The following is a 24,302-nucleotide window of genomic DNA, read 5'->3' as shown; positions in this document are numbered from 1 at the left end:
AACCATTTATACCAAACCTCCACCCGTTGTACGAAATAGACAACAAAGACATAATTTTAATACTTAGGTTTTGTATTTTTAAATTTAACAATGATATTGTACAAACATTTTGATTATTAATACATTAGATATTATCATCATTTATTTATTGTGTTTAATTTTGGTAAATATTGTTCCTATTAAAAATAATACCTTTTTTATTAAATACATAATTTGTTTTTAAAATATAAAAATGACTCTTTAAAATAAATTAATTGTGTTTGATATTAATTCAAATATAATATAAATATATTTAAAAAAAATCCAAAAATAATGTATTTTAACACATATAATTCGTTATACAAAAGATGTATTTCATATACAATAAAAATATAAAAAAATATTTTGTAATATACAATTCAAAATATATTAGATATTTTGTATTTGGAATTATACATTCCATAATACACATTTATTAGAAGGTAAAAATGGATTTCAGATTATGGGGTGCAGAATGCAGAGCCCAACTTGTGAGAGGGTAGCCCAGTTTGGAATTTGGATCTGCACTCATATCCAAAACTAATAAGGCAGTTTCTTCTTGCACCCCTACATTTTTCTTCCTGCACTCCCAAAAGGTTGCGCAAAGACAAAACTGGTCCCTATATAAACTGTATATTTTTTCTTGTATTCCGGATTATGAAATCCGGTAAATTTTTGGATTGACGCTTCTGGTAAATTTTTGGATTGGTGCATCCGGTAATCTCCCGGATTGATGCTTTCGGTAGTACATGAATGATAGTGTTAATCCAAAATAAAAAAATGCAAAACATCCCTAATTGAAAAAACCATTCCGGATCCGCCAATCCATAATTCAAAATATGCATTCCGGATTCAGAAATTCATAATTGAAAAAAATCATTCCAGATCCATCAATCTATAATAGAAATTAGGTTTCTAGATTCAACAATCTGGAAATCAATAATTTATGTAAACTTTGCTTCCAGAACACCCACTCATCTGAAATGCAACATGATTCACTTTTGGATTGTCGAATCCGTAGCACACTCTCAGATTCCGAAATTGTGGGGTCAGTTTCGAAATTTAAAAAATTGTGGGGGTGCAGGAAGAAAAATGTAGGGGTGCAGGATGAAACTGCCAACTAATAAACTCAAAAGCCCAACCCAAAACGCAATGTGGTGTCGTGTATCCATTGCTGCGTTTTATGCTGAACTATGTCTTTCCCCTTCTCCGTGTACTTCTCATTGAAATCAAACGCAGACATGGGAACCTGACAGAGCAAGAAAAGCGAAACGACGATGGCGGTCTCCGACGACGAAGCTGCATCCACAGGAGCAGGAGCAGGTGGTGCTCAACCTCGGAATCCCATTCCCAACGGTAACCCAAATCAAAATCCTAATGCAAATCCATTTCCAAATCCAAATTCCAATCAAAACCCTAACCCTAACCCGCCTCATACCACAAGAGGATCCAAAGGAAAATCGTGCAAGGGATGTACCTACTACTCATCGCTTCACAAAACAAAATCCAAAAACCCCACATGCGTCGGCTTCTCCAGAACACTCCAGCAAGGTCGCTCTCTCTTGGTCTACAATTCAATTTTTAGTGGGTTGGTTCGATTCTTGAAAAAGTGTATAGCAATAAAAACAGAAAGTGCATGAAATAAAATTCTGTGTGTGAAAGTTTTAAAATCTGGTTACCGAATATCAAACATGGTATTCTGAGCATAGTGAATGTATCGATTAATTCAGAGCTACGTTGATATCCATTTAGCGGAGTAATTTTTATTTTATTTTTGTGGACTACATTTTCCTTTACCTATAGATGCGGACCAACGTATTCAAGATGGCATTGCATTTCTTGTTTTGACTTGTTCTTGCAGATGGATTTTAATTTGCTTGCTGTGGCAGTTAGTTTGTACATGAAATCATTAGAAATATGGCATTTGTGCTCATCCTGGTAGTTGCTACTAAGAAAAATCATCAGTATTAGTTTGTGGAAAGAGAGGGAGCTGGGTTAGCATTCAGCAGACACAAAATCATTTATAGCTCAAACAAAAAAAATCATTCACAACCTAATTTGTTTCCTTTTACCCATTTTTCTTACGAACTATTATTCAAATTTTAGACGTGTTCATGATAATCTTGAAAATTAATATTTTTTGGAAGCTTAATGTATAGTTCTTTTGTTATGGCAATAATTATTTTGTATCCCTTTTTTCTTACGAACTTTGATTCAAATTATACACATGCAGTTGATAATCTTGAAACTTAATATTTTTTAGTAGTCTAATGTATAGTGCTTTTTCTTGTGGCAATAAGTATGCAAATTTTGCTATTAAGAATTAGCCCTGTATATTTACAATGTTTGTTTTATTTCTTATTTTTGTCAATTTGTCAGTTTAGTTAGCCAGTATATTCGTTAGTCATTACTTCCATTTTTTTCATGGTTATCCTTCATCTAAATTATTCTATTACTACTTTTTAGTACTTTATTTTTTATGTTATGTTTTTTATGTTTCTTTCGGATTGGTTCTATTGTCTATAATTTTCTCTGCTCAGGAGAGTTTAATATTTGTTTTATTATAAGCCTTTAAGGTTTTGATATTGATGTTCTTATTCATATAACCAGTACCCCCTTTTGTTGTGGGAGAAACTGAGTTGGAAGCTTCGAAAGAGGGCCGCAGTCTTACAAATTTCAAGTATGCCTGTATTGGATACTCTGTGTACTTAGACAACAAAGATTCTTCAGCTGACTTGCAGGATAAAAAAGCGAAATTGCCCTTTTGCGTTGGTCTTGAGGTTATATATCTTGATTACCATTCCGTTGTAGTTTATCTATTTTCTAAAACTAGGTTTATCTTGTTCCATGGGTATCTTTGGGTGCTGGTACACATTTCTTGTAATATAAAGCTGCACATATCATGCCACAAGCAACAATTTATTACAGGGGGGAACCAAATAATAAACTTGTGAAGTCATTAAAGATAGAAGAAAACTGCTAAACCATAACACCACCATTAATAGTTATGCAGAGACACTAAGTAATTTGGGTCTGCTTCTCTAATGAGTCTCATTTATTGTTTGTGGGAACTCTCATGATTTCCACCCAATAGTGAAGAGTCTATAAGATTGTTGCTAGCAACCTAGCATTTCTGAAGAAAAACTAAAATTAAAAAGTCAGAAGTGGAGATGCGGTGGTGCACCAGTGATCACTCAAACTGTGAACGGTAATGTGATCTCAGTTTATGACACTATTAACATATGTTTCAGGTTGTCTTAGAAGAGAAAGCTTCAAATCCCTCTCCTAGCCATGTTCCTGCTACTCATAAAACTGAAGGTATTGAATTTCTTAGTTTTTTAATAGTTCTAGACTTCTAGGTTAACTTTCTTTTTCATTCATTCCTCATTTCAAACATATTTGGATAACTCTCTTTGATCTTGGAGATGATTAATTTGTGTTCCCTCATTATATAAATGATAACTTTCCCAAAATGGCAAACATGTTATACTGGAAGTTCATAGGCAAAGTCACAGAAGCAGTTGGACACCTTATCTGTTGTGTACTTTTCCGACATTATCTTGATCTCAATTACTGAAGTGTATTTTAGAAGGAACAGGAAGAGACTAGAAGAGAATTAGACCTATGAGTCAGTGTATAACATAGAGTACTTAGTATGACAGTTATTAGTGGCAATTATGTAATTAGAGAAAAACTGCTCTGCATTCAGTTTTTGGAAATTCACAGTTTGGGAGAGAAGCTGAGACTCTTGAATTTGAGAGCTTATAGACCAATAAAAGCTTTTTATTTTCCTCTCACTTCTGTGCGTTGAACCCTAGTTTGATTAATACTGGATTAGTTTATGACCAAGATAGGAAAAAAATCCCCGAGTATCCATCCATCACTAGAAAAAAGAAAATGGAGTTTTTTTTTTGTTAAATTGAGCTTCATTTAGTATTGTCAAACCTTAATTAGAACTGTTGGGGGGTAATTCGTTCTCCTAGGCTAGTATTTTTCCTGTAGAACCAGAAAAAATGTCATTGTTTTGCAATGCGATTTTTTTTCATTATGCATGAATTTCTACGCCAAACAATTGTTTCATGTTAAAAATGATTTTCATGGTTTTGCGTATTACTTATTTTATTAGTTAAGATTCTTCTATTATTTGTAGATAGTTTCATTTCTTTTATTTGTACATTTTACATACTGTGCCTTTTCATTTCTGAGATTTTGGTCTTGTTTGTCCTGAAGATGAACATCCTACTCCTCAACCTCGAAGATACACCCCTCCAAATCATACAACCGAGTTCTTGAACAGGCAAGTGGAAGTTTTCAGCATACACGTGTTAACTTTTGTTGTAAGCCTATTACTGAGGATGCGGCTAATTCTAACACCGGAAGATTCTAAATTTGCAGGTTTCAAAGAAATGCAGGCCTGGTGGCATCCGGTGTAGCCAAAAACTTGAACAGAGTGGGTAACTATGTGAAAGAGCTCCTAAATGACATTCTAAACTAATTCTACAGTACACCTTGCATGTTTGGTAAATCCATGCTCCCTTAAGACGAATTTAGATTTCGATCATCAATCACCCCTGATGTGCAAGGTGCATTATAGAACTACTTCGACATTCTATCTAGGCGAACGAAGGTGACAGTTGTTGTAATTCGTGTCGGAAATAAATTCAATTTTACATATTGGCCATTTTTCTTTACCTTAGGTCAATTTTTTATATATAGGTAATTGAATTATAAATAATTTTTACACACTGGCCACTTTCTTTACTACATTCTGAACTTGGTTTAAATATTTTTTTTCTGCCAGAGTTGATGTGTATATTTGTTATACCGAATAGTGTGTTTTTGGTTCTACAACCTATGTTGTCTTCCAATGTGGACCCCCAAATTTGGTATACTGGTTTGACAGTACCCCCACTGTCTTTTTTATTGAAGTCATAGTAAAAGTCCAAAGGGACGGATGAGTTGTCGTTTTTTTCTTTTATTTTTGAGAATCTAATGTTTTTCTCTCTAATGTGAATTAAACTATTTGATCATCCACTGAAATGGCTTACAAAATATAGAGATCGAGGTTTTTTTTTTAGGATTGCAGAATGTTAAGCACAAGAGAAATTCTTGATGTACGTGGGCAATTGAAAGAAGTAAAATTTTACATTTGTATGAAGGGAAATGGCCCTTGATTTTCAATTATTTATGCAAAATAGATTATTTTAATAAATATTAAATAAGAAAAAAAGAAAGAGCTTATCTTTTTTCGTGCTACCATGAATATAGATAAAGAACATTCATGTTCTCTGTAGCTGCTCTACATTTGTGGAACCACTAGCTCATCAACCGAGTTTGGAAACATTTCTCATTTTTATGCATATATAAATTAGTAAAATACTCCTGCAAGATAAAGAACGTGTCTATTAATAATAAAAATGGTTAGAAGTAGTAGCTTCTAATTGCTGCGGATAGAAATTAATCATGCACGTTCAAATCAAAGGATCATCAACTGTATTTTAAAATGTGGGACAAGCTTTCCTGAAAGTATGTTGTTTATAAACAAGTGTAGAATATCATTCATTAAAATTTTCCATTTAAGCTCGATAATCTCTTGAAATAAGTAGACAACCATTTTTTTATTTGAAAAACGAAAAGCCCTGATTAATTTAGTACTGTGTAGTGATTATATTTGTGTAGAAAAGGTTTTTTTTATTTTATTCTATTTGAAAGACAGAAGTGATAAATATTCAGTTTTGAGTAATGTGATCACTTAAAGAGGTAACATAATATATTACGTTATCATTACTTTAATTAGTGTTCTTAATAATCTGAATAGAAGGAAGTTCCTGAAGTGGAGTGTGACAATGTTGTCGGATTGGTAGCATAGAATGAAATTAGATTAAGCCAGAATCCAGTTTGGTGCTGTGTTTTAAAAACGACAAACGCAACCGATCTAAGATGGGGTGGAATAAATAAACACTTGGGTTGGGTTGCGAGAGCAGAGCTTAGGATAAATCTTAATTATCATTATTGGAATGAAAAGGAAGCAGAGAAAAAGGTTATTGGACCCACAGAATATAAAAGCTCCGAAGTGACAAATGCGGAAGCATGTGATTTGAGTTGAGAGGAGTGTGTGATTGATGAGAAAAATGAAGGCGTGGTGGAGGAGGCTGTTCTACGTTGCGGTGTTTGAGACGGTGTTGATCGGAATGGGAAGCGCCCACGACTATTGGGACGCATTGTCGAAGGCCATTGTTTTCTTCGAGGGACAGCGATCGGGATTCCTGCCACAGGATCAGAGAGTGAGTTGGCGAGGGAACTCCGGTCTCAGTGACGGCTGGAACTACAACACGGATCTCACCGGCGGTTACTACGACGCCGGCGACAACGTGAAATTCGGGTTTCCGATGGCCTTCACCACCACAATGCTGGCCTGGAGCGTCCTGGAATTCGGAGACGTCATGCCTCCCAATGAGCTCAGGAACGCACTCCTCGCAATTCGTTGGGCCACTGATTATCTTCTCAAGACTCTTTCTCAGCCCAATCGAATTTTCGTTCAGGTAAATTCCAATTACTCTTCGCTGTTTTTATTTTAATCCAAAAGTAATTGTTATTTTGGGTTGGTGATTTTTTTGAGATACGGATAATTCCAAAAGCAACAAATTTACTGAAACTCCGATAAGATTAGAAAGATTTGTAAAACTTGACGTTAGAAATTGTGAAGAGAAAACTTGTGTGTTCATCTGTTTTTAGTCAAATTTGATTTTGATCAATAGATTTTAAATAGAAGACAGTAGAATTGGCTCGATTATGGATACTAGGTGAAAAGCTGATAAAGAAAAAAAAATTGGACTGAAAAAGTTAAACTTGGAGAGTTTCAACTACAAAAACAATAATTGTAGATTCAATTTACTTAACTTTATAAGTAGCCTTAAAAACGGTCCTTGCTGACGGTGACAACAAAACCTTTTTCTTTTTCCATTTGATTCTTATGATAAATTGAGTTACGTTTATGGATTTCATTGGAGATATTATTATAATTAAATATATGAAATAAGTTTTATATTTTAATACGTTCAGATGAAGCATTTATAAGATAATTCATTTTGTTTAACATAGTTTTTTATAATAAAATTGAAAAGAATGACATAATTGTAGAAATAAGATGAGAAAACATCAAGTCATTATCTTTTAATTACAATCTCCAAAATCTTACTTACTTGAAAGTATATATAAAAAAATCCTAAAATTACTGATAATAAATAATAGAGAATAAAAATACTTCTTTATATAAATAAATTATAACCATCTTAGTCACGAAGGAAGCATACGTTATCTAAACGCAAAAAAGAATAAAGGAACAACGAATCATTTTATTAGCTTTATACCATGAAATAAATAAAAAGATAATCACGAACCATTTTAGTAAAATTAAAAATTTATTTTACGTAAACTTGTGATTAATTAGATGGATTAATATATTATTTATTTTGGTGATGTGAATGGCATAGGTGGGTGATCCAAACTCAGATCACGATTGTTGGGAGAGGCCAGAGGACATGGATACGGCGAGGACTACGTATGCTATTGATGCACCAAACGCCGCTTCCGATGTCGCCGGCGAAACCGCCGCCGCACTAGCAGCTTCATCCATGGCGTTCCGGTCATCGGACCCCGGTTACTCGGAGACACTGCTTCGAAATGCCATTACTGCCTTTGAATTTGCAGATAACTACAGGGGTGCTTACAGTGACAATGAAAACGTGAAGTATAATGCCTGCCCCTATTACTGTGATTTCGATGGCTATCAGGTAAATTCATTTTACTATCACTTTCTTTAATTATATAAACTATGTACATGTTTAAGTTTCTAATTTTAAAAATTAAATTAATTGAGATGATATTATTTTAATAAATAACTTATTCTGAATAATATAACCTAATATATATTAATATATTATTATTTTTTTATCAACAATAAAAAAATATAATAAATATTTGACTGATATTACCATCTTTTATATATATATATATATCATTTTGTTCAGTTAGTTCATCTAAGAAGTATAAAAGTATAAAACAAAATTTGATTGGTTATTTAAATTTTTTCAACTCAGAGACAACTTAATAATATGATTAAAAAATAAAAAATATTAAAATGTTAATTTATTGAATTGTTTATGTAGTTCTACATGTTTTTTTAATTTAAATAACTTGTTCATTAAATTTTGGGTAGATTAATTACTAAAAAATTTAACTAGAAAGTAATAAAAATACCTATAATTTTGGTAGTTGGAAGATGTCACATGCATGTGGCTAGGTCTGGCAATAATGCCCAGTGCCCACTCCCTAGGTAGCTAGCACAGTGAATGTAATTGCTCAATAATTTTTGCCTTTTCATAGTAGAAGTCTATATTTTGGGTCCTAGAAAAACAAGAAAAGAAAGAAATGGAAGTTGAGGTAGTTGTGTTGTGTTTTGTTTTGATGAGTGAGTTAATATGAAAATGGTAGGATGAGCTGTTGTGGGGAGCTGCATGGCTAAGGAGGGCGACACAGGAGGATAATTTCCTAAACTACATTGAAAGCAATGGGAAAACTCTTGGTGCAGAAGACAACATCAATGAGTTTGGTTGGGACAACAAGCATGCTGGCCTCAACGTACTTCTCTCCAAGGTCAGCCTCATATATATTACTCCTTCACTGACTTCAACCACAACTTTAAAAACTCACCAAATTTATGTTAATAGCCAAAAGATTTATGAAATTTATAGGAAGTTATAGAAGGAAACATGTACTCTCTTGAGTCCTACAAGTCCTCAGCAGAGAGGTTCATTTGCACACTGATACCTGAATCATCAAGCTCAAACATTGAGTACACACCTGGTGGGCTTGTGTACAGACCCGGAGGCAGCAACCTGCAACATGCAACTTCAATTGCTTTCCTTGAATTGGTGTATGCCAATTACCTAACACACACTTCACAAGCCATCAATTGTGGCAATGTCTATGTCAGTGCACAAACTCTTCGTCAACATGCCAAGAGGCAAGTTGATTACATTTTGGGTGAAAACCCAATGGGACTGTCCTACATGGTTGGCTATAGCAACTACTATCCTCAACGTATTCACCACCGTGCCTCTTCTTTACCCTCCATCAAGGATCATCCCCAGTTCATTGCATGCAAAGAAGGTTCAATCTACTTCAACTCAACAAATCCCAATCCTAATGTACTTGTTGGAGCCATTGTTGGAGGACCTGATGAAAATGATGATTATGAGGATGATCGAATTGATTTTAGGAAATCTGAACCTACCACGTACATTAATGCACCATTTGTTGGGGTGTTAGCATATTTTGCTGCAAATCCCAGCTTTAGTTGATGTAAGAATGACCATCATATATAGGATTTTTTTTTCCTAAATGAAAAGATATACCCTGAAGATGTTTCTCATCTTGAGAAAATAATCAAGAGGGTTTAGGAACATTACTAAATTTGTGCTCACAAAAGCTGCTTCTGACTTTTAATCAATAGAAAGAAGGGGTGATTACTTCTAAGTGTTATATTCGAGATTGTTGCCCTGTATATAAGGGTTAATTTGTTAACTGTCTAAAAGTTATTAGTGAGTAGTAAAGTGTTTATTTTGTTTTAAATTCTTAGTTTTTTTAAATATCTTCAATATTGTATTTAACACAGACGAAAACAAGTACAAAATGAGCAATTTAACGTGGACTCGCATGGAAAAGTAAGTACAAAGATAAGAAAGATAGGAGGAACATGATGAGCTATATTTGTTACTTGCAAAACTTCATAAAAAAATAATTATTTACTCTTGTTTTAAATTTAAGTACACCAAGATGGTATCGTTAGGATTTCAGATATTGTAAGTTTTAAAATTTGAAATTTAATCACGATTTTTTTCTTAAAATATATTTCAGAAGAGAAATATATATATATATATAAAAATTATATTTAATCTCAATTCTTAAGTGAGTGAAATTATTTCTAGCAAGAAGCATCAACCACTAATGAGTAGATGACAGTACATGAAAAGAGATCATGAACAAAAAGGATTTGCTTCGCAGGTGGACAATTACTACCATTTTCAACCACCACAGCATTGGAAATGATTCATGTTAACTCAATATTAGTCAACACCGGACATATATCCAGAAAGAAAGAAAAAAGTTGTAAGTTTAATGGATATATAATGTGATTAAAAGACAGACAGGAAAGAAAAATAACTGTTTAATATATGTATGTTAAATGGAGGCATATGTGTATCATTCATTGTTGTGTAAGAAAAACATGCAGGTTAACCCAAAAAAGGTTGAGAAAATTAAGTATAAACTATATTTCCCTTCCTTTTGAAAAACAAAACCATATATCACCAATATTTCAGATACACAACCAATAATAAATTGGTTAAGTGATCTAAAATTTAAAACAATGATAAAAGGAGAGTCACAGTCACTTATTCAATGAGAATGCTTAAAAGAATATGCAGAAATTAATAAGTATTTTTTAATGTAAAAGAGCATTCCAAAAGACTCAGAATGAGAATTAAGGGTGTGTTTGATTTTGGGAGTGATGGAGGTTGAGAGGGAATGAATGTCACCCTTATTTGCTTCTATAAGAGGGGGAGGTTGAGGATGAGAGTAAATGGAAAGTTGAGAATATTTAGGATCCTCTCATAATTGAAGAGAAAGGAAAGTGTAATGAGATGAAAAGACTATGTCCTTCATACAATAATATTAATAATGAAAATTATTATTAATAATAATTTTATGTTAACATAATATATTTTAAAGAATTATAAATAATATTAAAATTATCTAAATAAAATAACTTAAATAACAAAATTAATTTAAATTAATAAAATGAAAAATAATAAAAATATACTTACATTTAAAATTATATTTATTTCTTTGAATTTTACATTTTTTTCTTTTATTTATAAATGAAATTTTAAATTATTTTAATTAACTAAAATATACACAAAATTAATAATTTTTTTATATATAAGGATAAATTTATAATCTTATAATTTAAAATACTCTTATAACCACCACATCACTCAAATCTAAATAAACTTTCTTTACACATCCACTCTAACATACCCTGACACTAATTTTTTTCACAATTTCTTCTTACACTTTCCCACACCTTTAACTTTCCACTCCTCCCGTCCCAAACAAATTTTCATAATGCAGAATTTCAGTTTTGGGACATTACGGGCCTAGTGCACCTGACACCACCCATGTCCTTGTTTATGAAAAGTCATTGATAGGATCAGTTTGATATTTAGATAAGGTATATATGGCACTCACACAAAGGTTGGTGGCAAGACTAATGATTCTTTCCCATGATTTGGATGATACATATTGTCACATCATAATTAAGTATTAGAATTAGTGTATCTAAAATTAAAATGATATAAGAAAATGATAATGAATAAGGTCAAGTGTAAATATGTGTAAATGTGCAAACAATATTCAGAATACGACGTTAATACACCATATATACTACACACTAATATGTTATCTTTATGTGATTGCTTCCTATGCTATATATTATTTTAATTAATTCTTTCATAATAGAAAATTGGGAAATACGTCAAACTACAAAAATGCGTTTGAGATTCTAGTGAAAATTAATTTATTTTAATAATCAACAATATATAAAATCATTATTGTTATAATCTATGTAGTACAAATACGGACACTAACACGGATGCGTATAATCTCTAAAATATAGGACACGGAGACACAGATCTATATATTATATAATTTTGAATTATATAAATTGAAAATAAATATTTATGTGTAAAAGTATGTTTCAAATTCTCTTGGAAGCAGGAAGATATTTTTCATGACTGATTCAAAAGAATTTGTTTTATATAATAAATTTGAGTTTTTAGAAAATTATTGTATTTATACATTTTAAAATTGTGTTAGAACCTTGCTAGAATTTTAAAAAAATCCAACAAATATTTTTTAAATTGAACATTTCACCGATAAGTGTCATATGAGTGTCGTACGAATATACAGTCATTTAAGAGAAATATCTAAGCCTCATAGGTTATAATTAACATAAAAAACAATTATAAGATAATTATTTTTTTCAACGCAGAAAACAGTTTCCACGTAAAAAAATGTGTAAAGCTGTAAGAAAAAGGACTACGAAAAATAATAAATTTCAAATTCATTTTATAAAGAAAAAGGTTTTTACAGTTTTCAACTGTTTGAAACATACAGCTCCAAAACACTTGAAAGGCTCATTCATTAGCAATCAAAAAATTCATGTTATCTTTTTAATTTCTTTCTATGGTTCTTATCGTCTCATCTTATAATTCCTATTATCTGTTATGAATAATTGGAAAATGAAAGAAAAAAAAAGAAGCAATGAAGCATCCTTTCTCAAATCTAGTTGTTAGTGTAGTCAATTCTCAAATATTCAAATCAGATACATTTTGCGTAGCTTGATCACTACAAAACTGACATGTAATCTTAGTTGGTTTGGAATGTAAGCATTTATCAGTCCGTTCCTCCAAAAAATCAAGTCTTCTCTCGAGGCTTAACACACCAATATGCAAAATCCGAATGTCAATTAGTGCAATCCTGGCACAAGCCCGAAGCAAAATGTAATAATCAGCATGGGCAACATAGGTCAGAGCACCTTCATCCCTCTTTCTTGCATAGTGAATATAATCAAGTCTTTTTCGCTTGACACTAGGTGGTATATAACAAAATCTGTTCTCTTCCATGTCTAATTTCATCTGTCTAATGGCTTCTCTCACTCCAGATTTTCCTGAACTGTGATCATGGGAATCTGAGTCTTCTTCGCCTTCTGAGGAACTCTCCTGTGAACTATTATCATCCACACTTCCAGACAAGTCATCTTCAAGGCAGCTTTCATCACCAGGAAATAGTTCACTAAAACTTTTTTCTCTAATCTTTTCCTGCTTGGAGGTCCTGTCAATGCATTCTTTATCCTTCAAACTCTTTTGGTTTAAAGAAGAATTTGACTGCCCTACATTCTCTAATGGTTTTATATCCTGAAATTAAAAAAAAGAAAAGTGTTAACAACATATAACTAGACATTCCTAGGCAGATAGATCAAACTTATAAAAATTAAGTATATTTAGTCAAATCTGCCTTGCATAACATTTAGGAGATGCAGGACTACAAATTTTATTTTATATGTCTGCAAAAATTCCGCAGTCACTATTACTTAAATATTTCATTAAGGGAATGCAAATGCACATCCCTTCACTGATTCAAATGACAGAGAACAACAAAACTGTAGAAAGTGCAGGTACTAACAGTGAAATATCAGTTGATCCATAAATAATTGAGCAATTCTCACAGGAATCATAGACACGGATGTTATAAATTTGATAGTTGAAACTAAGTAAATGTATTCGAATAATAACATGTAAAAATAAGCAACGTGTCATTTTTTAGCATGTTCTCCCAATCAGTTTTATAAAACAAAACCTGATTAAGAAATTTACAGATAGTTAAATGGCTGGCAATTGATTGAGCCCCTTAACTTTGCAGGAAACGGAAAATAAATTCCACTCTTTGTTCTATTTTATACAAATTTGATTTCAAGAAATAAGTCAGCCAATCTTTGTGGCAATTTTATGGAATTTTCATGTCTTTTATTGTCGCAGCCAAATTATTTTCTAAGCTCCACGGGTAAAGAAATTGAAAATCATGAACAGCCGAGCTATCTCCCATACACAAAAAGGGCAGAGGCACAGGGCCTACTTCTTTCTTAGAATATCACAAGAAAGACTTAAAGAAAGAAGTTGAAACTTGAAAACAATTTCATGGCATCGTAATTCTAAAGGCCTGTGCAAGCCAATGGAATAACTAAGTTCTTTAATTACCTCTTCGTTCTGATAAAAATTCCATAGGTATTCTATCATATTTTCTTCCTCGTGATTCCCATAAGATGGCTCTAATCCAGCAAACACAACATCCCTACAGTATTTGAGATACGTAGGCAAGTCCTTCGTATACTCTGCACAAATACTGGATGTTAGATAGTCATTTAATTGTTGCAAAAAATAGTATGAAAATAGAATATGTATTCATGCAACATAGGTTCAATATAGTAAGATAATAACATAAGTAAACAATAACTTCACCATTGATATCCCCAATCTCATTATATCTTGCTTGAAGGTGTTGGATAAGCCAGGCAGAATCCAATTCATGCTTTTGAGTTCCTTCTTTATCTTCAGCTGAATCTTTAGATTCTCCAGCAAAATCATGTCCATTATTGGTGGAAAAAGCATTACCCCTTTCACTGTTTTCCACAGCATCATCATTACGAGACAAACTATTCTCCCACTCTCCAAAGCCATTTATGTTATATAATATCCTTATTGCTACTATTAGAATTGACATAACACATACATGAGTAGGTAGCCTAAAATACTTAGTGGATAGGGATAACCACAAAGATGGAGGCATTGACCATTCATATATGCGACATGCACAAGGAAGTATCTTCTCAACAGGAAGTGATAATTTTTTGAGATAACGATAAGCTATTGCGTAAAAGTTAACAGGAGGTAACTCCAAGCCTATGAAATGAGCAATGGATGCAGCAAATGACTCTAGCTTCTGTACCGGAACAGCTCGCTGGGGCCTGAACATAACACTTGAACTAATAGGACATGCACTTGAAGGTTGTCCTATGCGCTTTTCAATTTCAATAAAAGCAGAAAAATATGGAAGCTTCCCTTCACACGTCCACTTCATCATGTCAGATGGCAAGACAGCTTCCCTGGCAACATGACATGCCAGAAATGAAACAGCAAGAGTACAAGATAGTGGAATCCTTTTCTTTAAAGACCTAAACCATATCATCACAGCTCGCTGACCAAATATATTGTGGGGCTCTGCTTTGTATTTAGAACGTGGCTTATGCTCTTCAGGTTCATCTGAGACCAATGAAGAAATAAACTCAACAAACTATAAGATATGCTAGATGAAAATAAAACATCTCGTTCTGAGTGCAGAAAGACTGTAGTACAGACTTGATAAACATAGGTTAGTATAAAATTGTCAGGCTCATCCTCTTACTCTATTGCTCAAACAATAAATTTGATAACTAAATCCAAATTTAATGAATATTATTATTAAATTGAGTTCTGACTATCATATATGATATACTAGAGAGAGTAAACACTTCAATTACTTACCAGGTTTCGCTAAATTTTAAGAGAAACAGAAAGCATGTACTGAAACCTTTCGTGAACAGGACATATTAATGCCCCACATACATTACAAGCAAAACAAACCGAGAATTGGAACATCACATTCAATACTGAACCAGGAGCATGCACCAAACCCTATATAGGAAAATTGACTGGAATGTACAGAACCAAACCATGAAACAAAACAGAGCACATGTGTTGTAATTCAAATGTAGAAATACAAGACAGGAAACTGTGTTACCTTCTTTCTGCATCTCAGAGTTATGGATTACTTTATCAGCCCAGTCATCATCGAAAACACCAGTCCCAGAGACAAATCTCAACCAAATTGGCCCAACCAAGCCACAAATTAGAGGGGTAACCTTAAACTCCTTCACCAATGCTTCACACTGAAGCTCAATCATCAGCTGCAACCCCATCACATACCGCATCCTTATCTCGTTGTGGTAATCTTCAAAGCTTGCAACTGAGCCTCCAAAATCATTAGGAACTGAAGGACTTTCCTCAATAAACTGATCGGCATCAAATTCCTCTCCTTTAACTTGAACAAGTTCATTTCGTTGAGGAGTGTCATCTTCTAAACCTAGATTCCTAATGAAATTGGACTGGGAATTATAGAATGAGTCATGCTGAGATATGGGTTCGGCTTTGATTGCTACAGATCGTTGCCGTTGGTGACTGGCGATGTAGACAGCACCGCCACCGGTTTCTCCCTTATTGAAGAGATCATCGGCATCGACACCAGTGTCGTCGACATCCTCGTATCGAGAGCCACATCGAAGGCAGTAGAAAAAGCCATCAAAGCCATCACCAAGACCCACACTGTTACAGGTTTGACAAGTCAAGTTATGGAAATCAACCATTGTTGGATATTTACACTGTTACAGCTTTCGCCAGTATTCTGTGCCTGTGTGAGAGACAATGATCAGGTATAATATTTCAACAGATAAAAGAAGGAAAATAAATAAATAATATTTCCAATCGAATGACTAACTGGCAATTACAATATTACTAATTTCCAATTTTTGTTTTTTATGATTTTTTTTCTGTGATTTTTTAGGTGTTTTTTTTTTGTCTTTTTTGTTTTTGTTATAATTTAATATTTTATTTGTATTTATTTTTAGAAATATTAAAAAATATTTTTTCTTATTAATCATTATTTGAAATTATAGACTATTATTTTAGTGATTTTATTTATACTATATTATTCAAAATTCAATTATATATAACAGTAATGTAGACTTTGACTTATTAATGAGAATAGAAAATCTATTTAAATATTTAAATTATAAAAATATAAATAATAAAATTTAATTATATATTATATAATCCAGATTTTGATTTATTAATGAAAATAAAAAATTTATTTAAATATTTAAATTCTAAAAATATAAATAATAGAATTCAATTGATAAATTATCATTATTCAGATTTGATTTATTGATGAGAATAGAGAATCCATTTAAATGTTTAAATTTTAAAAATATAAATAATAAAATTCAATTGATATATTATAATAGTTTAAATTTGATTTATTAATAAGAATAAAAAATCTATTTAAATATTTAAATTCTAAAAATATAAATAATAGAATTCAATTGATATTTAAATCATATATCATAATACTGTTAAATTATAAATATATTAAAAAAATCTTGTCCAAATTTTAAATACTCATTTTATTTTTAAAATTTATTAACATTTTCGTAATAATAATAAGATTTAATTACCTTGTTTCTCTTTACATTTGGATTCAATATTCAATTTAGTATCGTGGTTTTTAAAAATCTTAATTTGGTTTCTATGTTTTTTTAAAATGTATCCAAATTAGTCATTTTTTGTAAGTCTAACTGAGTCAAGTTACTTACATGAGAGAAAGAGTGTCTATGTGACAGAGAGGGTGTTTATGTGAACATGGTTATGTGGAGAGAGATGCGAGATTCAAAGTTATTATTATTATTATTACTATTATTATTATTAGTAATATTAATAATAATAATAATAACTCTCAATGTGTCGGATGAAACTTAAAGAAAATGATTAATTTGAATACTTTTTAAAAAACATAAGGACCAAATTGATTTTTTTTAAAATTACAGTACTAAATTGAATATTAACCTCAAATGTACGGACGAATAAGGTAATTAAATAAAAATCATCATTAATATTAATATTCTTATATAAATAAAAATATATACTTAATACATATATAATATTATATAATATAAATTAAATAATCATAACTAATATTAAAATTATATAAATACACTAATTTGACTAATAAAATAAATAATAGTATAATTATAATTAAATATTTAATTTAATGTTTTTAATTTTTTATTTATAATTATAAATTTATATTATTTAATTAACTAAAATGTGCAAAAAATTAATTAATATTTTATTTTTTATATACAAGAGTAAATTTGTAATCTTAAAATTTACACCATTAAAAAAAAATTAAAATAGATTTACAGTTATCTCATCACTTACATATATCAATAAATTTTCCTAACATATTTCAATCCAAACACATTCAATTTTTTTCACTTTATTCAAAACATTAGGAAATTTAAGTAAATTGTAGAGTGTAAATTTTATGTTAAAACCTATCTTTTTCTATTCTACACAAACATATATTAAAAAATGATTTTTCTATTAAAATGATACAATTTATTAGTTTTATTATATAAGGGGATAAATTTTTCTTATGGAATTGGATAAATTACGTCATAGCACGATTTTTATTATGAAAAAGTTATGTAAAAACACGTAATTTTCTTTCTTTGGTCAACATAAAATTTATGTGAATGATCACAGTTTTAGATAATGTAGAAAAAGTTGGACTCGGAGAAGACAACATGTGACTGCGTGATTTTCATGATATGCATCAACTTTCATTTCCAATGATAATGAAGTGAGTGAGAAGGTTAAGATGATTGATTTTTATGAGTTTCACTTATAAGGTTCAAGAGTGATAAGTAAAGGTGTGGTGAAGGAAGAATATGGGGCATTGGAGAAGATGAGTATGGTGAAATTGATAGTGTATAAGGGAGGGCTTGGTTGTACCAAGTCAAAGATGTGTTATTTAAGGTAAAAATACAAGTTTTACACTAAAATAGTGCTAAAACACAAGAAATTTTATTCTATAATCACCCTATCATTAGATTTACCTTTTTTCTGATTATTATTTTTCAAAACTGACCCCTCATTACTAACCATCATTTTAAAATAGGAAAAAAAATTCTATCATACCAGAAAAATGATTGATTTAGGATTGAAGAATTAGTGGATAAACTATGAAATAGCTGAAGATTTTAAAAAAAAATGCCAACAGATTAGGCATATAGAGACTTACAAATGAATGGACTACAGAATTTGAAAAAGATAATAACACTTGGTGGCGACTAGTTATGTGATATCTTTGGCTCAGCTAAATATTCACTCGTATTAAAAGACAATTATTTGTAAAAAGAATTTGTCAGAAAGGTGTAGATTTACGGGAGAGTTAGAAAATGAGCATAGTGAATTCTGAAAAAGTTAGGTAATATAATATAATAATAAACTAATATATTTATATAATAATTTAAATGTACTTATAAATAATAATAAAAGAAAATAAATTAATAATATAAATATAAAAATAATAAAATAATAATAATATACATAAAATTTAAAATATTAATAATATATAAAAAAGTAATAAAATTATAAATAGTAATAGTAAATGAAATAAAATTTTAAAAATAAAATAAAATTAAAAACAATAATAATAAAAATAAATATAAATTATAAATCTAATAATAATTAAAATAAATTTATTAAATAATAATATTAACAATAATTTTTTATTTATAAAATATTTTTTATATGTATCTATGATAAAAATAAAAATATTAAATATTAAATATTAAATAAATTTAAGCAATAAAAATATTTAATAATATTATTAATAAAAATAAATACTAATAATTAATAATAAAAAAATTATTTATAATAAATAAAAATAAATATACAAAATTTTAATTACTACAAATTATAGATAAATTTATAAATTTACATTATAATATTTTAAAAAATTAAAAATTTCCTCACACACATCACATCACTCAATAACTTTAATAAACTTTCTCCACAAATTCATTATTTATCTGTCTTAATCCAAACAACCTAACTTTCTTCGTACTTTTCACTCAAATCACTTCAAATTCACTTCCTCAAATCTTCACATTTCTTCCCCCTAATCCAAACACACGCTTAAGGCCAGAGGGAGAAGCATGACTTTCAATATCTTTTTCGGAGTCGCATCTAAAAAAAATAATTAATAAAAAATACAAATGTTGATGAAAAAATTAAAAAATAAAAAATTTTAGATTCTCATTCTCTTGTAGCTTAGAGAAACAAGGCTTGGAACTCTTTGATCCCACTAATCATGTTATCGCCATTGCTACAACAATAAATTAGGAAATGAAAATATACAAAAAGATGTGGAAGTGGGACGGTTTATATAATAAAATAAGACACGGACTGTTTATCCATTTTTTCATGACTATCCTTCATCTAAATTATTAGATATTGTTTTTTTTTTTTTTATGTTTCTTTCGGTTCTATTGTCTATAATTTTCTCTGCTAGGAAGAGTTTAATATTTGTTTTATTATAAGCCTTAAGGTTTTGATATTGATGTTCTATTCATATAACCAGTACCCTTTTGTTGTGGGAGAAACTGAATTGGAAGCTTCCAAAGAGTGCCGCATAATTCACCTATAATAATAATAAAAAAATATAGATAGTAATTATAATTTAAATTTAAATTGATTGAGAAATTAACTTTCATATTTGCTATACTTTAAATAATTACCAATTTATATAATTAAAATTGGCATCAAATTAAATACATCCATAACTATCTAAACAACTAAGAATATTTTTGTTGACACTTAAGTTAGTCTAAATACTATATGTACTTGTTGAGATTATTTATAAATCCTATTTATACATTTTACTAAATCTTTGGTATAGAGTTTATAGAAAATTTAACGTGTTATTTAACAATAATGTTTTTAAGGATCTTATGATTTATGTAAGTTATGTGGAGAGGCTAAAAATTTTGTGAACTTCTCAACAATGTGATAGTAAAAAAGTTAATTAAAGTTTGATAGGTATACCAAAATAAAGTATATCTAAATTTTAATTTAATTATAATCAAAATAAAATAACTCTTATTTAATCGTTTTTAAAAAAAATATTATCAATTACATGTTTCCTAAAATATTTTCAGACTTCCCTCCAACAAATTATTTTGAATTTTTTTTTCTTTAATATTTTTAAAAAGTTAGGTTAAGTTATTAATTTTTTATTTTTTGATGATTTTAGTTTTATATATTTTTTTTGAAATAATAGTTTTGATTCAATCTTTAATTTTTTTGTGTTTTACTTTTTGCATGTTGATTAATTACAGTACTTTCTCATTGTGTTTTTAAATAAATATGTTATGTTTAGAATTTAATTAAATCAAATGAAAATAAATAATTATATAAGATTAAAAACTAAAGTAAAATTGTAGACTTTTAAAAATATAAAAAATTAAGAAACTAAAATTGGAGGAAGAACAAAAAATTGCAATTTCTCTGTGTTCTTTTGTTTGAGACAGTGCAGAACCTGGGAATGGGAATCATGTGAGGAATCAGCAAGCTTTGGGGAGAAGATAACCTTTGTGTGCGTTCACAGAGAGCCATGGCTTTCAACTTCACACACTCCACACTACCTCCGTCTTCTTCCGTTTCACACCATTTTCATGTTCATACTTTTTCAAAACCTTTTTTTCTTTCACATTCCAAAATCTCAACCTCTTTAATCTCCAAAACCCTTTGTCTGTGTGCATCACCTTCCAACACCATCCACTCTTCACCAACCCCCATTTTCCTCCCATATCTCCAACGAGAACCAGAACCAGAACCAGAAGAACAAGAGGTCATAGAAACAATAGAAGAAGAGAAGGAACAAGCTCGCGACCCAGATGATCCAATCTACAAATTCTTCAAAACCCGCAATAGGATTTCCTTCCAAGACCCGGGAAGAGAAGGAAGTTTGTCGCTTCAGAAGAACCGTCGCACATCATGGCACCTTGCTTCTGACACGAGTGACCCTGTTGAAGAAGAATCTGAAACGGGTTTGGAGGATGGCTCTTTGTTGGTTGAAGAAAAGAGAGAAATGGTTTGTGAGAAAAAGGGTTTGCCTTTACCTGAGGGGATTGTGGGGGAGATTATTCAGCTTGCAAGGAACTTGCCGCAGAATCTTACTCTGGAGGAGGGTTTGGTTGAATACGAAGGAAGGGTTAGTGAGAAAGAGTGTTGGGAGGTTTTGAAATCACTTGGGGAGGAGCACCTTCTGGTATCTTGTTTGTATTTCTTTCAGTGGATGAGGTCGCAGGAACCTTCACTGGTGACACCTCGGGCTTGCACTGTGTTGTTTCCTTTGTTGGGGAAGGCAAGGATGGCTGATAAGTTGATGGTTTTGTTCTCAAACTTACCATCCACCAAGGAGTTCAGAGATGCTCATGTTTACAATGCTGCAATTTCAGGCCTTCTTTCTAGTGGCAGGTAAAAAGTTTTTGCAAAATACAGTTGCTTTGCTTGTTTTTCTCTTGCTGCTTTTGTGTGGATCATGGGAAGATCAATAGAGGATGCAAATGCAAGTAAAATAGATTGTTACTTTTGCTTAGGTAGAATGATACACGTTTAATTAATTTAACTTGTTTACTAGTTCATTTGTTTCAGTGATAACTCTTGTAATGATAGTGGAAAATAAGGAAATGAACAAGATACTGTAGGCTTGTTATCCAAGCAGTGGTATAAACCATGTCATTTCTTAATTATGTTTCAACTGAACACTGGAAACTACTTATTGGATCATCTCTACCTAGAATTCTGATCAGTGATTACAAGAAACCAGACAATGTTATGACTTGAATATTAACTGTACTAGCACATCAGTTTCAGCATGACTTTCATGTGGTTGCATATTCTTTGCAAGTTCTCTTGATGGGCTATCCGTTGGTTTCTTAGATATATTAGTAATATAGTTAGGGAAACATTGTTAATGTATATTATTCTTCAAAGGTGGAACTGGAAGTATATTGTTTTGTAAATTACTTTATTTTATATAATGTTTCTGTAGTTTTACTCCAGTCCAGTTGCGAAAAATATATAATTTAATTTGTTTGGGTAAAAATATACCTTAACAGATTATTTAACTAGGTGTTGGTTATTGCAGCCTTTCCATTGATTGAAACAATCCCTAGTCTCTAAACACCAGTCAGTTTTCCCATTAATGCTGATCAATGGAAGTCCTTTCTTTTGCCTGTTGGGCTTGTCTTGTTCTAGGTTTGTTATTGAGAGTCCTATGAACTACTATAAAGTCTATTAAACTCCAGTGGTACTTGTCAGAGAATTAAGATGTTACAAATTACCTCTGATGTATTGGTTCCCTGTGCTGCTTACAAACTTCAAACTGTCAAAACTTAAATATTATTTATGATTAAGATATTTTTATTATTGTATGGAAAACAATGTAAAATAACCAAAGATGTTTCATCTCTCCCTACTTAGACAAATGCTCTCACAATGTTTAGAGCAGCATCACCCCTCTCTAAAATACCGTGTATTGTAAGAGTTTATTGCTGAAGTCTACCTGATTGTTTTAGGTATGAAGATGCTTGGAAAGTGTATGAGTCAATGGAAGCAGATAATGTTCTGCCGGATCACGTGACATGCTCTATTATGGTTATTGTTATGAGAAAACTTGGCCATAGTGCAAAAGATGCATGGCAATTTTTTGAGAAAATGAATGGAAAAGGAGTCAAATGGGGTGAAGAAGTTCTAGGTGCACTCATAAAGTCATTTTGTGTTGAGGGTTTGATGAGGGAAGCTCTCATCATCCTATCTGAAATGGAGAAGAAAGGAGTTTCTCCAAATGCTATTATGTACAACACCCTGATGGATGCATATTGTAAATCCAACTGTGTAGAAGAAGCTGAAGGCCTTCTTGTTGAGATGAAAGCTAAAGGGATTAAGCCCACTGAAGCTACGTTCAACATTCTAATGCATGCATACAGCAGAAAAATGCAGCCTAAGATTGTGGAGAAGCTGATTGCTGAAATGCTGGATGTTGGGTTGAAGCCAAATGCCAAATCATATACTTGTCTTGTCAGTGCATATGGGAAGCAGAAAAAGATGAGTGACATGGCTGCAGATACATTCTTGAAGATGAGGAAGGATGGTATTAAACCCACTTCACATTCGTATACAGCTCTGATCCATGCATATTCAGTTAGTGGCTGGCATGAGAAAGCTTATGCAGCATTTGAAAACATGCAAAGGGAAGGTGTTAAACCATCCATAGAAACCTACACTGCTTTACTAGATGCATTTAGACGAGCTGGTGATACCGAAACATTAATGAAAATATGGAAGTTGATGAGGAGGGAGAAAGTTGAAGGAACACGAGTGACATTCAATACTCTTGTTGATGGTTTTTCTAAACATGGTCACTACAAGGAAGCAAGAGATGTAATATCTCAATTTGGGAAAGTTGGATTGCATCCAACATTGTTGACATACAATATGCTGATGAATGCGTATGCGCGAGGAGGGCGACACTCAAAGCTGCCAGAGTTGTTGGAAGAGATGGCAGATCGTAACATAAAGCCAGATTCTGTAACTTATTCAACAATCATATATGCATTTATCCGCGTTCGAGATTTTGCTCAGGCATTCTTTTATCACCAGGAGATGGTCAAGAATGGTAAGGTAATGGATGCCAATTCTTACCAGAAGCTTCGGACGATTCTTGATGATAAAGCTGCAATCAAAAACAGAACGGATAGGAGATCCTTGATTGGTGTGGTTAGAAATAAGATGGGTATTGTGAAACCTAAGAGAAAAAAGGACGAGTTATGGAAGTACAGGAAAAGACATGTGAAAAAACGGTAGTTCTGAATCCTGCTATCAGTGTAAAGTAAGTTATACATGCAATGCTTTATAAGGATTGTAATTGCAATTTTGATCCAT

The 24,302-nt window shown here is 31.3% G+C and overlaps 4 protein-coding genes across 4 annotated transcripts; 3 read left to right on the top strand and 1 right to left on the bottom strand.

Annotated features, from left to right (window-relative positions):
- Positions 1 to 1,169: 1,169 nt before the first annotated feature.
- LOC137811083 (uncharacterized) lies at positions 1,170 to 4,690 on the top strand. The gene is made up of 5 exons (XM_068612674.1): positions 1,170 to 1,569; positions 2,629 to 2,798; positions 3,270 to 3,336; positions 4,249 to 4,315; positions 4,414 to 4,690. Exons 1-5 carry the CDS (start codon positions 1,296 to 1,298, stop codon positions 4,511 to 4,513), a joined length of 678 nt encoding a protein of 225 aa, XP_068468775.1. The 5' UTR covers positions 1,170 to 1,295; the 3' UTR covers positions 4,514 to 4,690.
- Positions 4,691 to 5,880: 1,190 nt separating this feature from the next.
- LOC137811075 (endoglucanase 24-like) lies at positions 5,881 to 9,632 on the top strand. The gene is made up of 4 exons (XM_068612662.1): positions 5,881 to 6,560; positions 7,512 to 7,811; positions 8,512 to 8,673; positions 8,772 to 9,632. Exons 1-4 carry the CDS (start codon positions 6,141 to 6,143, stop codon positions 9,378 to 9,380), a joined length of 1,491 nt encoding a protein of 496 aa, XP_068468763.1. The 5' UTR covers positions 5,881 to 6,140; the 3' UTR covers positions 9,381 to 9,632.
- A 2,781-nt stretch (positions 9,633 to 12,413) lies between these two features.
- On the bottom strand, positions 12,414 to 16,216 carry LOC137825342 (TATA box-binding protein-associated factor RNA polymerase I subunit B). Its single transcript, XM_068631014.1, has 4 exons — positions 15,475 to 16,216; positions 14,157 to 14,957; positions 13,896 to 14,029; positions 12,414 to 13,055 (listed from the first exon to the last, which is right to left on the bottom strand). The coding sequence occupies exons 1-4, from the start codon at positions 16,094 to 16,096 to the stop codon at positions 12,447 to 12,449; spliced, it is 2,166 nt and encodes a 721-aa protein (XP_068487115.1). The 5' UTR covers positions 16,097 to 16,216; the 3' UTR covers positions 12,414 to 12,446.
- A 4,615-nt stretch (positions 16,217 to 20,831) lies between these two features.
- LOC137811068 (pentatricopeptide repeat-containing protein At5g50280, chloroplastic) lies at positions 20,832 to 24,291 on the top strand. Its single transcript, XM_068612651.1, has 2 exons — positions 20,832 to 21,833; positions 22,937 to 24,291. The coding sequence occupies exons 1-2, from the start codon at positions 20,968 to 20,970 to the stop codon at positions 24,222 to 24,224; spliced, it is 2,154 nt and encodes a 717-aa protein (XP_068468752.1). The 5' UTR covers positions 20,832 to 20,967; the 3' UTR covers positions 24,225 to 24,291.
- The last annotated feature ends 11 nt before the right edge of the window (positions 24,292 to 24,302 follow it).

This window comes from Phaseolus vulgaris, chromosome 11, assembly GCF_000499845.2.
Source record: "Phaseolus vulgaris cultivar G19833 chromosome 11, P. vulgaris v2.0, whole genome shotgun sequence".
Taxonomy (NCBI): domain Eukaryota; kingdom Viridiplantae; phylum Streptophyta; class Magnoliopsida; order Fabales; family Fabaceae; genus Phaseolus; species Phaseolus vulgaris.
This window is presented reverse-complemented; position numbering and strand designations above follow the sequence as displayed.